The sequence below is a fragment of the Heloderma suspectum genome, chromosome 1 (assembly GCF_057233095.1).
Source record: "Heloderma suspectum isolate Gila_16-S chromosome 1, 16-S_ref, whole genome shotgun sequence".
Taxonomy (NCBI): domain Eukaryota; kingdom Metazoa; phylum Chordata; class Lepidosauria; order Squamata; family Helodermatidae; genus Heloderma; species Heloderma suspectum.
In genome coordinates this window covers 5,967,903-5,982,576 of record NC_139458.1, presented here as the reverse complement: position 1 = coordinate 5,982,576, position 14,674 = coordinate 5,967,903, and the positions used below count along the sequence as shown (strand labels likewise).

The window sequence follows — 14,674 nt, the reverse complement described above, 5'->3', positions numbered from 1 at the left end:
GCAGGCTTACAATCTAAAAAAGACAAGAACACACAAGGAAAAGGCAATGGGGGGGGGGATGTCAGCAGGGCTGGTGGGGTGGCCCTGTTCCCCTCTCTAATCTCCGGGGGGGGGGGAGAATCCAACTGGAGCAGGCCCTGATGTTCCCTTTGCCTGCTCCCTTGTTCCTTCTTCCCCACAGGGCCATGGATGGCAGTTAGCCCTGTGAGCAGGGGGGTGGGGGAGTCCAACTGGAGCAGGCCCTGATGCTCCCTTTGCCTGTTCTTCTGTTCCTTCTCTGTCCGGTGTACTATAATTTTCATTGGCACTTGTAAGAGTTCTACAAGTTCTTTCAAAGCACGCAGCGCAGCATAGGCCGCATCATCTCTAGAAAACATCAAACCATGAAACTTCCATTCCCCTATCCCCTCAGTAGTTTGTGTAATTCCAGAACTCACTCCCCGACATCCCTCTGGGAACCTCATTCTGACCGAGGGTCAGTGCTGTTAGCAGTACCCTAGACTGAAAAGGTAGCTTGGCACAGCTCTCTCCCATTCTCTGGCCTATGCCACTCCGAGTTCAGAGGAAGCAGGTGCTGTGAGACCCTTGCCCTGAAGGGCAAAAAAGATGTGAGGATGGCAGGTGCACCAGGAATTTTCACTGGGGGAGGCAGACACGAAAGGAAGGTCTCCACGGAACTGGGAAGGCAAGATAGCAAATGAACCAGCATGGCAAACCATTTAAAAGCCATCTTCGGAAATGCAAAGTATGTGGTAATAATTTGACCAGAATTCAGCACTGCAAACCAAAGTTGGCTGTATCTTTGTGGCACACGTGGAGAATCCAACCCTGGCCAGCAAAGGAGATGGTGTTTGCCCTCTGGAGGGTGAGAGGGAAGAAGTGAGGATTTAGACCCCCTGCCTTGAAACTGGAGTCTACCTCTCTGAAAGCGTTGCTAAGCGCCTAACCCCATCCCACACACCTACTACTGTTGTCCCTACTCCCCCCTACAGCACATCAACATTCTTGTACGTGGGTTGCAGTACCTACTGGCTTTTCCGCACACACACATGTAAACCACCAGAGCATCACAAGGGTGACAGGGTCCTTACAGTCATGGTTTATGAAGGGAATGGGCAGAAGGCAGATCGGGGTCTACTGGTAGATCTCTTGGGTGATCAGCCAACTGTCTCTCAGTTCTTTAGCAGCAGCAGTAACAAAATGACCTTTTCCACCTAAATGAGGCTACTGGAATGAAGATGGCTTGAAATAACCAGGAGTGGACATCTCTGTGAAAAGACTGCAAGCTGGGTTCAGCTCTGGTGCTGAAAACAAATCCTTAAGCTTGGGATGTGCTCAGACACCTTGTTTTTAATTCAAAGTCTTATCCACTTGACTCTGGTTGGTAAATCTTGGGAGTCCTAGTAAACACAAACCACAAAGTAGATCTGACAAGCCTGAACTATTCCCACCAGCCTGGTTTATGGCACACAATGTATCTTGTGAACTACATACCCTTCACAAGCCTGAAGAGCAGAGACCAGCGAATAGACAAACTGGTGCTACCTCTGTTGTTTCTACACAGCACAGCACCACCTGCTATTCATGCATGAATAATTTCAGTGCAACTGTAAGCGATTTCAGAATCTTTATGAATGTGTTTTTCTAAAAAAAAGGAGATACTGTCAGCAATTATTAATACAGACCTGCTGCAAATAATACATGATGTATTTGGAAACCAATTTCTTCACACCTTTTACTGGCAAAATTTACGTTAGCAAGCTCCTGATCTCTTCCCATGCCTGCATAGCATATCTTGCCGGCTAAAGCTACTATTTCTGCACGTTAGTGTCATTCAAAAACACTAAGCAAATGTATTTTGAACTAAGAAACTCAGTTCCTGATACAAAATTTAACATATGAAGTGGACTCTACAGTAATTGTTCTCAAACATGTTATAGGTTTGCTTCAATAAATCATGCCAGTAAACCTGACTAATTGTTGTATGTGACAAATTTTCCTTTGACAAAAGGTATAAAAATCACACATTTATACCAATTTGTAAAATACTCATAATACAGTTGTGTGTTCAGAGTTCAACAGTGCTGAAATAACCTGGAGAGTTTCAGAATATGTTCTGCATATTCTAATATTCAAAGAGGCATACCTTCTTGTTCCATTGCAGCCAAGCTTTTAAACATATTTTGAATATCAGCTGTTTTAACCCAGAAAAGCACAGCTAAATGATTTTTAGGAGGAAGATTCCTTATATGGAATGAGAAAAATAAGTTCTTGCTTAGGGACACAACTGTAAGAGTGCCCCAGCTGTTTCCACTCAGCATTAATCAGCGGTGAGGATGAAGGAACACATGCTTGGCATCAGGAACAAAACTAAAGCCTTCCATAATTCAGGCAGGCAAAAAGCTTCTCTACTCTATTCAAGCAAGAGAGCTTAAACAAACATGCAGCCTCAAACAAACAAAGGTGTGTTCTACTGAAAAATCAAGTTTTGCATTCCTTCCTCTTTCTGGCTGATGAAAAAGGAAAGGTAAGAAATGGTTTGTAGATCTGTTAGCTAACTATAGCATCTCTCCAGCATTGCATCCTTGTCTTTTAATACCACACAGAACAGTCCTCAGCAAGTGTTTGTCCTGCTGCTGAATGAAGCCTTTCAGATCACACAAGGTCACCGGATGCTTTGCAGATGTCTATCCAGAAACTGGGCATAGCACGTCAGAGAACAGAAGTAGCGGAGGATGGGGGCCTCTGTGCCTCCCATATTATCCACAAGGACAACTGTGTGTGCCACACTGTGCAGATTCATAGTCACCGTTGTCTGAATGAAGGAGCTGAAGCAAGCCCGCCCACACTGACAGGTCTTCGCCATGTCCAGATCATCACAGAGGTGAGAAGGAAGGATGTGGCAGCCATACGGGAGTCTATGACAGAGAACAAAGCTTGTGAGTGAATACACTGTTCCTGCTGAGCAAATTCAGTTCCCTGAAATACTATATTAAATATATATCCTTGAACATTTTATTGGAAAGGAGGGTTATAAATATTTCATATATGCACAGCTAGCATTGCTGCACTCCAAAATAAATTTCTGAGCCAGTTTGAGTTAAAAAGCATCTAAGACCTTCTTACTGCTGGGCTAGGAGCCTCTCCACCTGGTAAAGATTTAAATATAGCTCTTTTAAAAACATAAGAACAGTAACATCTGTGTTACCAGTCATTCACTGCCTACAGAGCCAGACTCGGCTAGGAAAAATGAGGTCAAACAATGAGAGTTGCAGTGGAAAAGGGGGAAGAATGGATAACGAAAGAATTCAGTCATCACTCATTATATGATAAAGCTACAAAATTATCTCAAGTTTGCAAACTTGCAGAACAGCCTTTGCATCACCTCTCCCACCCCCAAACTCCACCCCCTCTACCAAACACCCCTCCCAGGTGAGTTGGATAGGCACGTGCACTATGATGTGAGTTGGATAGGCATGGCACTATGTACCATGCATAGATTTTTGTATCATACAATATGTGAACACATCTACATCAGAGAACGCTGGGTGAATTACCAGCATCCCTAGAGGGCTGGAGCAGCGTAAGTGCTGAGAGCCTGAAAGGCCCCAGTTCAAATGTGATCTCAGCCATGAACTTCAAAGTGGCCTCTCGCAAGCCTCTTGCCTTGGCCTTCAACCTTCACCCCCTTCTGCAAAGTGGGGATAAACTGTGGCATGGGTGATAGCTGCTTTTGAAAGAAACAAGCCCAACGGCTTCTGACTAAGATCATGCGGATCTAATGGCGCAATTATTGGGATCCTGACACAAGCTTTTTGGGAAGCCATATTCTGTCCCAAATTTAAGCAGCCTTGCTCTTCCCCCCCAGAGTTCATTCCAGGCAGCAGCTACCATACAGTAAACATTTTAACATCTGCTATGTATGGCAATGGTTGACAGCACAATCCCACAGGCAGCTGGTCGGCCACTGTGTGAACGGAATGCTGGACTTGATAGGCCTTGGCCTGCTTCACCGTGGCTCTTCTTACATACGTGTGATCTACTGGAAATCTTACACAAGCCTCATTGAAATAAGTGAACTTGGCCAATACCCATACAGTGAACTTGCAGTGAATGGATACTGGCTGCTGGAGAGATAGACAAGACTCAGTTCTGCCACAAAGCCTGCTGGGTAGGCCCTGGGCAAATCACACACTGCCTAACATTCTCACACAAATGAAACATGACCGGGATCTACTGTAACCTTCCCTGAGCCCTTGGCATGTAAGAAGGGCTAGCTGAATGACATCTTTGGGACTGAGCAGAAATTTCTCCCACAGCTTCAAATAGCAAACAACTGCAGTGTTTTTTTTTTTTTTTTTACTAACTTTTTTTCATTTATTTGTCTTGTAACACACACTTCCACACCAGTGGGACTCTGCTTTTAACCTCTACTGAGTAGAGGAGCAGGCACAGGCTAGTCTAGAACAATCACAAAGCTAGACACAAAAAGGGAAAAGAGGCTATGGAAGGACAAGACTCTCCAGTGGTGGTGACCTGCAAGGTGTGTGCAATGTTTGTTTTCTTGCCTGAGAACAACATGGCCTACACCTGCAACAAGTGCAAGTTGATCACGCTGCTGGAGGAAAAAGTAAGTGGACTGGAGCGGCGACTGTCAACCCTCCGGGGAATAAGAGAACACGAAGAGTTCTTGGACAGAATGGGGGAACTACAGCAGCAAAGGGCAGACCAGAAGCTTGAAGAGCAACAGCAAGATGAGGCAGTGGGAAATGCTGAGGTGAAGAAAAATGGAGTAGAGGATACTCCTTGGAAAACGGTGATAGTTAGGAGAAGAAGAACTAGACGCCACTCTGCACCAGTGGAAGCGGTGGAGCTGTGGAACCGATTCCAGGTACTTACAGATGAGACTGGAGGACAGCCTGCAGAGGAAGAATCACAGGGGAACCTGCATGAGAGTGAGCAAGAGGCTAAAGGTCAGTCAAACAGAGGCGATGAAACCCAGGCCTACAAGAAGAAGAAGAGAAGAGTGGTAGTAGTGGGAGACTCCTTGCTGCGTGGGATCGAGACCCAAGTATGTCGCGAAGACCCGTGGACTCGCCAGGTATGTTGTCTCCCGGGAGGACAGATTAGAGACGTGACTGAAAGGTTGCCTGCACTCATAAAGCCCACTGACAGGTATCCCTTTCTTCTCATCCATGTGGGAACAAATGATACCGCCAAGCGGAGCTACGAAGAGATCACGTCAGACTTTGAAGCTTTGGGAAGGAAACTCAAGAACTTTGGGGCCCAGATAGTTTTCTCATCCATCCTTCCAGTAGTTAGAAGAGGGATAGAAAGGGAACGAAAAATACTCCGGGTGAATGACTGGCTACGAAGGTGGTGCCGATGAGAGAGATTTGGATTCTGGGACCACGGGCTATACTTCCTGGAAGATGGGCTGTTGGCTAGGGATGGGTTGCACCTCACAAAGGCTGGGAAGAATGTGTTTGGCCACAGCATGAAGAACTTCATCAGGAGGGCTTTAAACTGAATCCTACGGGGAAGGGAGATGTAATGTTGGGGGTAACAATGGACGTAGGCGCATGCACTGCAATGGAGAGAACAGCGCTGATAGCGCCCAATAATAGTCTTCAGACACATGTAGGAAGAAAGCCAGACTATGAAGCACATGGTCTTCGATGTCTATATACTAATGCCCAGAGTATGGGAAACAAACAGAACGAACTTGAACTCTTAATACAGGAGGGAAATTATGACTTGATAGGTATAACTGAGACTTGGTGGGATGACTCTCATGACTGGAATACAGCAGTTGAAGGATATAACTTGTTCAAAAAGAACAGGAGGAACAGAAAGGGAGGCGGGGTTGCACTGTATGTGAAAAATACATATCTCTGCACAGAAATACAGGAGGAGGAGCTTGGTAGCCCCATCGAGAGCATCTGGGTTGAAATAAATGGAGCAAAGAATAAAAGGAACCTGGTGGTCGGAGTCTACTACCGGCCACCCAATCAAGGAGAAGACAAGGATGAAACTTTTGAAAAGCAAATAGCCAATGTTTTAAGGAAGCATGATGTAGTAGTAATGGGGGACTTCAATTTCCCCGATATTTGTTGGGAGACAAATTCTGCAAAACATGGCCCCTCCAGGAAATTCCTGACTTGTGTGGCGGATAACTTCCTCCTACAGAAAGTAGAGGAAGGAACTAGAGGATCGGCTATCCTTGACTTGATCCTAACCAACAGAGATGACTTAGTGGATAAAGTAGCAGTTACAGGAACTCTGGGGGAAAGCGACCATGTTGTACTTGAGTTCTTGGTTCTAAGGGAAGCAAAAGCCGAGTGTACTCAAACGCGTACCCTGGATTTTAGGAAAGCTGATTTTAATAAACTCAGAACAATGATCAGTAAGGTCCCATGGCAAGCAATGCTAGCGAGAAAAGGAGTCCAAGATGGGTGGGAACTTTTAAAAAAGGAAATTCTCAAGGCACAATCACAAACAATTCCAACAAGAAGAAAAGGTGGAAGACAACAGAAGAAGCCAATGTGGCTTCACAAAAAGCTTAGGGATGACCTGAAAACAAAAAAGGACACATATAGGAAGTGGAGAGAAGGCCAAGTAACAAAGGAAGAGTACAGGCAGGTAGCACAGAATTGCAGAGATGGCGTCAGGAAGGCTAAAGCGGAGAACGAGGTGAGGTTAGCGAGGGATGCTAAAAACAACAAAAAGGCTTTCTTCAGCTACGTGCATAGTAAAAGGCAGAGGAAAGAAATGGTTGTTCAGCTATTAAATAAGGATGGCAAAATGATAACAGAGGACAAAGAAAAGGCAGAGGTGCTCAATTCCTACTTTGGCTCAGTCTTCTCCCAAAAGAGGGTCTATGACCCCCCTGGCAAAGGCGAAGTACAGGCTGAAGGGGCAGGATTGCAGCTTGAGATCGACAGGCATATGGTCAAGGAACACCTCATTACTTTGAATGAGTTCAAATCTCCAGGGCCAGATGAACTGCATCCTAGAGTCATAAAGGAACTGGCAGAAGAGCTCTCAGAACCGCTGTCTATTCTCTTTGAGAAATCATGGAGGACCGGGGAAGTGCCAGATGACTGGAGGAGGGCTAACGTTGTCCCTATCTTCAAAAAGGGTAAAAAGGAGGAACCTGGGAACTACAGACCAGTCAGTCTGACATCAATCCCTGGGAAAATTCTGGAGCAGATCATAAAGCAATCCATCTGGAAGCACCTTGACAACAATGCCGTGATTACTCGAAGCCAACATGGATTTGTCAAAAACAAGTCCTGCCAGACAAATCTGATCTCATTTTTTGATCAAGTCACCTCCCTTGTAGACCGTGGGAATGCTGTAGACATCATATACCTCGACTTCAGCAAAGCTTTCGACAAAGTGCCCCATGATATCCTGATGAGCAAACTAGCTCGATGTGGGCTAGATGAAACAACGATCATGTGGATCCACAGTTGGCTACAGAATCGGACCCAAAGAGTGCTTATCAATGGGACCTTCTCAAGCTGGGGAGAGGTAACGAGTGGGGTACCGCAGGGCTCAGTCCTGGGCCCAGTGCTCTTCAATATTTTTATTAATGACTTGGAGGAGGAGGTGCAGGGAATGCTGATCAAATTTGCAGATGACACAAAATTGGGAGGGATAGCTAATACTTTGGAAGACAGAAACAAAATTCAAAGTGATCTGGATAGACTGGAGTGCTGGGCAGAAAACAACAGAATGGCATTTAATAGGGACAAATGCCAAGTTCTGCACCTAGGAAAAAGAAACCAAATGCACAGTTACAAGATGGGGGATACGTGGCTCAACCACACTACGAGCGAGAAGGATCTTGGAATTGTCGTCGATCACAAGCTGAATATGAGCCAACAATGTGATGTGGCTGCAAAAAAGGCAAATGCTATTTTGGGCTGCATTCATAGAAGCATCGCTTCCAAATCCCGGGAAGTACTAGTTCCCCTCTACTCAGCACTGGTTAGGCCTCATCTGGAGTACTGTGTCCAGTTCTGGGCACCACACTTTAAGAAGGATGCAGACAAGCTGGAGAGGGTTCAGAGGAGGGCAACAAAGATGATCAGGGGACTGGAAACAAAGCCCTATGAAGAGAGACTGAAAGAACTGGGCATGTTTAGCCTTGAGAAGAGAAGACTGAGGGGAGATATGATAGCGCTCTTCAAGTACTTGAAAGGTTGTCACAGAGAAGAAGGCCAGGATCTCTTCTTGATCATCCCAGAGTGCAGGACACGGAATAATGGGCTCAAGTTACAGGAAGCCAGATTCCGACTGAACATCAGGAAAAACTTCCTGAGTGTCAGAGCAATACGGCAATGGAACCAATTACCTGGGGAGGTGGTGGGCTCTCCCACACTGGAGGCCTTCAAGACGAGGCTGGACAGCCATCTGTCAGGGATGCTCTGACTTGGATTCCTGCATTGAGCAGGGGGTTGGACTCGATGGCCTTGTAGGCCCCTTCCAACCCTACTATTCTATGATTCTATGCTGGTTATGGTTTGGCTCACTTGCCTAAGATTTCCACGTTTTTATTACTGAAATGGCTAAAGGCCTAACCACGAACTACAGAAAACTCTAACAGACTCACTCTGGTTTGTGAACCAGGACTAGAGAACATAGGAAGTGGCCTTACAGCAAGGCAGGCATTTGGTCCATCTAGCTCAGTATTGTCTGCAGTACACAAACTGATAGCATCTCCCCAGGCTTCGGATAGGGATTTTCCCCAGCCATGAAATGCCAGGGAGTGAACCTGGGATGTTCTGCACACAAGGCACGTGCTCTACCCCAGAGCTATGCCTCACAATTAACAATAATCTTGCCAGTTGAAAATTGTTTAATTATGGGGATAGAAGGATTCACCACTCCTGGGGTCCTAAACCACACTTACCACCTTTACCTGTAATTGACTGTTGCTCTTGCAGAATATTCTAATAAAGTCAATGGTATTTTTAACTGTATGTCAGGAACGAGTGGCTTGGGCCGCTCAAAAGGATTGCCAAATAAATCTAGGTTCTCAAGGGAGAGTTTTGCAAAATCACTGGGTAAAAATGGGAGCTTATTACGAGCCACAGACAAGAAGCGGAGCTGACTCAGTTGACCAATCTTGAATGGCAGCCTAATTAGGTTGTTGTCATCTAACTTCAAGTGAATGAGTTCCCGTAAGTGGCAAAACTGTGCTGGAAGTGCTCGGATTTTATTCTGGCTAAGATCTAGAGACTGGAGTGACTTTCGGAGGGTGGAGTTACACAGAGCCACACCAAATGACTCTAAGTGGTTGTCCTGTAGACTGAGCTCCTGAAGGCACACAAGGTCCCCAATAGTTGCTGGCAGCTTTTTAATACAATTGTGGCTCAAGTCCAGTTTCCGGAGGCTTTTCAAGCAAAGCATGCGCATATCAATGCGGGCTAATTTGCAGTAGGAGGCTTGGAGATGATCCAGAGAGTAGGGGAAGTTCCGGGTTAAAGGATAATCCTTCCTTGATGTTATGATCATCTTAGTTTTTGGTTTCTCAACTTCGGAAGCTTTTGGTGTGACCAAGGCGGACAGTGGTAAGGTTTCCTCATTGATACCTCGGTGAGCCAGCTTCAGTGCCGAGAGGAACGTCTTCAGCTGACTGACATTTGCCTGCAACCAAAATGGTGCACAATGATAATCAGCATTTGCAGGTTCGCTTTTTTTGTCAACATGCTAGCACTTTCTGAATCGTGACACAAACGCAAGAGCATCAGGAGATAGCGAGCTTTTGGAAAGCAGAAGACGAAAGCACAATGCAGCTTTGTCTAGCATTGTCTCCATTACAATTAACAAACAATATTATTACAGCAGTGTAGAGTTAGTTTGAGTTAAAATAAACTAAATATTAAACACAGCCAGTAATAGAACAGAACAGACTCCACTGAGATGGCCATAGAAAGCTTCATCAGGTGCTGCCAGGAAATACATTTGGGGGCAAAATCCAATCATGTAATTCAACAACATGAACATAAAATGTACAACCTTCATGAATAGTATTATATTACAAACAGAACTCACTCACTGTTCTGAATTAGAAAGCTTATAATTAAAAAGCCTTTAAAATATATTAAAATGTTAACTTCTAAACCTACTTTCTACCTCATTTTTAAAATTTGCAAATCTAGAACAAAAAATTTGCAAAGGAGAACAGTAACTAGTACCAGTATCACTGAAAGATATTTGTAGAATAAGGCCTCCAGTCTGTTCACTAGTTAATGAAATATATATTGAATATATGAAACACATACATGACCCCCTTTATTATTTCTTTCACTGACCAAGAGGTCATAGAGCTCCAAACTGCTCTTTCTTGATTTTGAAATGCTAGAGAATATGAGCTTCCTTTCCTGCTGCCTCCAAACTCCAGTGAATCCACCCCAGCTGGAACAGATTTCGTTATCTCTCTCCCTATGGTCCATATGGGGCTGCCAAAACATCACAGAATAGTAGGGTTAGAAGGGGCCTACAAGACCATCGAGTCCAACCATCGAGATCAACCTCGCCTTTCCTTAATTTCCCAAGCAAGAGCAATGTGCAGTTGAAAGATCAGCTGTGACACCAGGCTTGATTCCATACCTTGTTGAGACAGATGTCCACTGCTGGTTCCTTCAGCCGAACAGTGGCTTTCCCTTCCTCCACAAACTTGGTGAAAAGCTGTTCTATGTTCTCTCTCAGCTGTTTTTAAAGGAAAAAATAATAGAACCATGAGCCTATGAATATTCCCTACTGAAACAGAAAAATAAGCAGCATATTAAGACCACCATAATTTGAGTGACTGAGGCCAAAAAGAGGTGGGGGAGAGATTCACAGTTCAGTTCATTTTGTAAATAAATCAGGCTAGTGTCAAAGATAAACAGTACACCAGACAGACCACCAGCCTGACCCAGGAAAGCCATTCTTAAGTGTCAATTGTCCAGCTTCCCATTCACCCAGAGCAAATGGCCCCTAGCACCTACACTTCTCGCCTCGTTGCCTGCTTCCTCCCTCAGTACAATATCCCAGCTGTCTGTCCCAGGCTTTTAAAGGAGCACCCGCACTTGAAACACCTGCCCCTTATTCCATTAAAAATAACACCAGGCACATGGGGGAACAGGGCTCCACAAATTTTGGCTTGGTAGCCAGTCAAAATTTCTGGTTGCCACCAAGACTACCCCTCTCTAAAAAGGGGCAAGACCTTCTTTGTGACATGGAGGTACTCCGAGGCCTCCTCCTCTTCCCCATATCTGAACTGCGTAGGGCAGATGAGAACTTCTCTCTTCCACACTGAGGCTCAGCCCAAGGTCAGAAAGACCCCACCGAGGCTCAGTGCAAGGCAAGGCTGGCCCTACCAGTGAGGCTGCTTCCTTATGTGGCAGATGCTGGGGGGTAGGAAGTATTGGAGGATGGGGTTGTGTGTGCTACACAGCTTACTCTGCACGCCCTAAGCCAGCCTGCTGCGCTCAAGTGCAATGGACAATGCTGCCCTGTTGCCGGTGTCGAAGATTCAATTTCCAGTCAGCTTCTGTACATGGAGCAGGGGAGGAGGACATCATCTTATCTTTTGCCTCAGGGAGCAAAATGCCTTGGGCCCTGGTGCAAGGTCAGAAAGATTCCTTCTCAGGCTCAGTGCAAGGTCAGAAATATCCCTTGTCTGCCTCCTGAGTCCAGCCAAGGTTGGAGATCTCCCAGAACCAAAGTCACACTGGCTTTGGGAAGAAGTGAAAGAGGAACTAGCTTTGTTCCTTTCTGATCCTCTGTACAAGACTGGAGAATAGCATGGGTTGGGTGCGTAATCTCACTAGCTTTTTCTTTCTTTGAAGAGGCAAACTAACAAGCATATTTGTGAACCCCTGTAAACAGGTAGTAATGAAACACTAGTGCAGCCTTTAGAGCTTGCTGGGGATGGTGGGAGTTGCAGCCTTCCACAACCTGGTGTCCTCCAGATGTGTTGGGCTATAACACATCTGGAGGACACCAGGTTGTGGAAAGCTACGCTAGTGCCAAACCACAGTGCTGCATATCAACATTACTCTCCAGTCACTACCCACATCCTGATGTGTTTCTACACTCGAACTCTTCCTCAAAGGATTTTTTTGTTTCTTTGCTGAAATGCAGCAGCTCAAAGCATACACTTTACTAATGAAGCTTGGACAGCAATACATTGCCATCGTGGGTCTGCCAGGTCCCATCATTTTAGGCTTTTAGGACAGCCCTAAAAACTTACTGCTTTATAGTCCTGATTGTTTTATCAGACTGGATTGTAGCTGCAGTTGTGTTGTAGGTTTTGTTTTATGCTGGTGTTTGTTGTTTTTTAGATTGTTTGCTGCTGTTGCTGTCTTTACTACTGCATTGGTTCAGCCGGAATCTGGCTTCCTGTCACTTGAGCCCATTCTTCCGTGTCCTGCACTCTGGGATGATCGAGAAGAGATCCTGGCCTTCCTCTCTGGGACAACCTTTCAAGTACTTGAAGGGTACAATCATATCTCCCCTCAGTCTTCTCAAGGCTAAACATGCCCAGTTCTTTCAGTCTCTCTTCACAGGGCTTTGTTTCCAGTTTCCTGATCATCTTTCTTGCACTCCTCTGAACCTTTTCCAGTTTGCCTGCATCCCTCTTAAAGTGTGGTGTCCAGAACTGGACACAGAACTCCAGATGAGGCCTGACCAGTGCTGAGTAGATAGAAACTACTATGTCATGTGATTTGGAAGCTATACTTCTATTAATGCAGCCCAAATCTTGCTAATTTCTGAAATACCAATTAAATGGCTGTAGAACAATAGGGATATATTTCTCCCACTCTCATAATACTAGAACCTGGGGTCATCCCATGAAGCTGATTGGTGGGAGATTTAGGGCAGATAAAAGGAAGTCCATCTTCACACGGCACAAAATTAAACTATGAAATTTGCTACTAGAAGATGTGGCGATGGCCACCAATTTGGATGGCTTTAAAAGCGTGTTAAGCACATTCCTGGAGAAAGCTATCAATGGCTACTAGTCCTGATGGTTATGTGCTACCTCCAGAGGCAGTATGCCTATGTACACCGGTTGCTGGGGAACATTCGTAGCAGGGAGCTCTTGTGTCCTGTTTGTGGGTTCCTGGTTGGCCACTGTGTGAACAGAATGCTGGACTAGATGCACCCTTGGTCTGACCCAGCAGGGCTCTTCTTTTGTTCTTATGACCTGAATCTAGCCAAAGTTAAGCGATTTGACTAAGTCCTACTGAAAGCAATGGGATTTACGTTCGCCCTGATTAACTTGTTTCACTGGGGCAACTCACTCCACCGGGATCAAAGCTTCAAGCGTGCGCGGAGCGGAACACGGCCAGATCAGTGACGTCAATGGGGCTCCAGTTCGTCGAGCCCCACTGATTTCCACAGGTCCGCTCCAAGTGTGACCAAGCCGGGACGCCCCAAGGCTTCCAGGCAGGGCAGCTGCCGCGGCGCCTCGCGGGCCTGAGCAGGGCCTCGCTCGGCAGCCCTCCTCGGCGGGGCGGGGCGGGCCCCGCTGCGCCCCTCGCGGAAGGGCCCGAAGGCTCCGGCCAGCCAGCCGCGGCCCGGCCCGGCCCGGCCCTGCCGGCGGCGGCGCCTCCTCACCTGGTACTTGGTCCCAGGACGGTGCCGGGCGGTGCTGACCAGGAGCCAGACGCCGCCGCCGGGCGGCTTCCCCAGGGAGACCAGAGCCCTGGCGGCGCGTCCCGGGCCGCGCAGCCCGGCTGAGGGCAGCAGGCGGCTCGCCACCGACACCTCGCACGGCAGCCGCATCCCGGGGGCCCGCCGGCCCCCGCAGGCGGGCGCCGCTCCCGCCTCCTGCGCGCGCACCGGCGAGGGCGGGCCGCCCGCTGCCGCGCATGTGCGAGGCCTGGCGGGCTGCCTCGCGCTGCCGGCGCCGCTCCTCCTCCGCGGCGCCGCGCGTGAGCGTGGGGTGGGCCCGGCCCGGCCCGGCCCTCCGCCCCCAGCGCCGCGCGGGCCCCAGCCCCTCCCCCAGGAGCAGGGAAAGGGCGGCGCTGGCTTCGCGGAGAGAGGAGCGGGGGGGGCAGCCCGCACGAGCTGGCGCGGCGCCGCTCCGGAGCGCCTACATTTCGTCACGGGAGTTAGGGCGCAACCCAGTTCTGTCTTGGCCCGGAAGCGCAAATGAGGATCGCGGGCTCCTCTCTGCTTGTGCGTTCCTGTCTCGGTGCTTAAATCCATTGAGGTGAGCAGCCGCAGGCCTTTCGGGCCGCCTGTAAGCTTCGCCTACCGCCCCCTGCCCGGGGAGGACAGTACAGCGCCTCCTCCGCTCATCCTCGGTTCTCTTGCAAACCTCCACTAACCCTGCAAGGCGTCTATGCGTTGTATTTCTCCGTAGTACTACATGTAAGAAGCTTAATTAATTAATTAATTCGTGCAGGGTTTTCTGCATCTCGGATATGATAGGTTGCTCTCATCTGCTCATCTCGGGCGTCAGGGAGACCGCGCCTCATGGTCTCAACCCAAAAGCTACTGGAACAAATTGTATGAGACCCTGGGAGAGAAAAGATGCCGGCGCAGGCAACGCTTTAGTCACGTGTCATCAGACGCAGCCTGTAGCTTCAGGTGTTGGACTACAACCACCAGAATCCCCCAGCCCACACATCTGGAGAGCACCAGAGTGGGGAAAGCTAGTGTCTAC

General features: G+C 47.6%; 1 protein-coding gene across 2 annotated transcripts; it reads right to left on the bottom strand.

Moving 5' to 3' along the window:
• Nucleotides 1–1,331: 1,331 nt before the first annotated feature.
• On the bottom strand, nucleotides 1,332–13,855 carry LRR1 (leucine rich repeat protein 1). 2 transcript variants are annotated; one of them, XM_084833705.1, is made up of 4 exons: nucleotides 13,621–13,855; nucleotides 10,624–10,722; nucleotides 8,930–9,657; nucleotides 1,332–2,918 (listed from the first exon to the last, which is right to left on the bottom strand). In XM_084833705.1, exons 1-4 carry the CDS (start codon nucleotides 13,786–13,788, stop codon nucleotides 2,666–2,668), a joined length of 1,248 nt encoding a protein of 415 aa, XP_084689831.1. In that variant the 5' UTR covers nucleotides 13,789–13,855; the 3' UTR covers nucleotides 1,332–2,665. The 2 variants fall into 2 exon arrangements, with proteins under 2 accessions (XP_084689831.1, XP_084689840.1); XM_084833714.1 differs by having other exon boundaries at nucleotides 1,334–2,918; nucleotides 8,921–9,657.
• Between the last annotated feature and the right edge of the window lie 819 nt (nucleotides 13,856–14,674).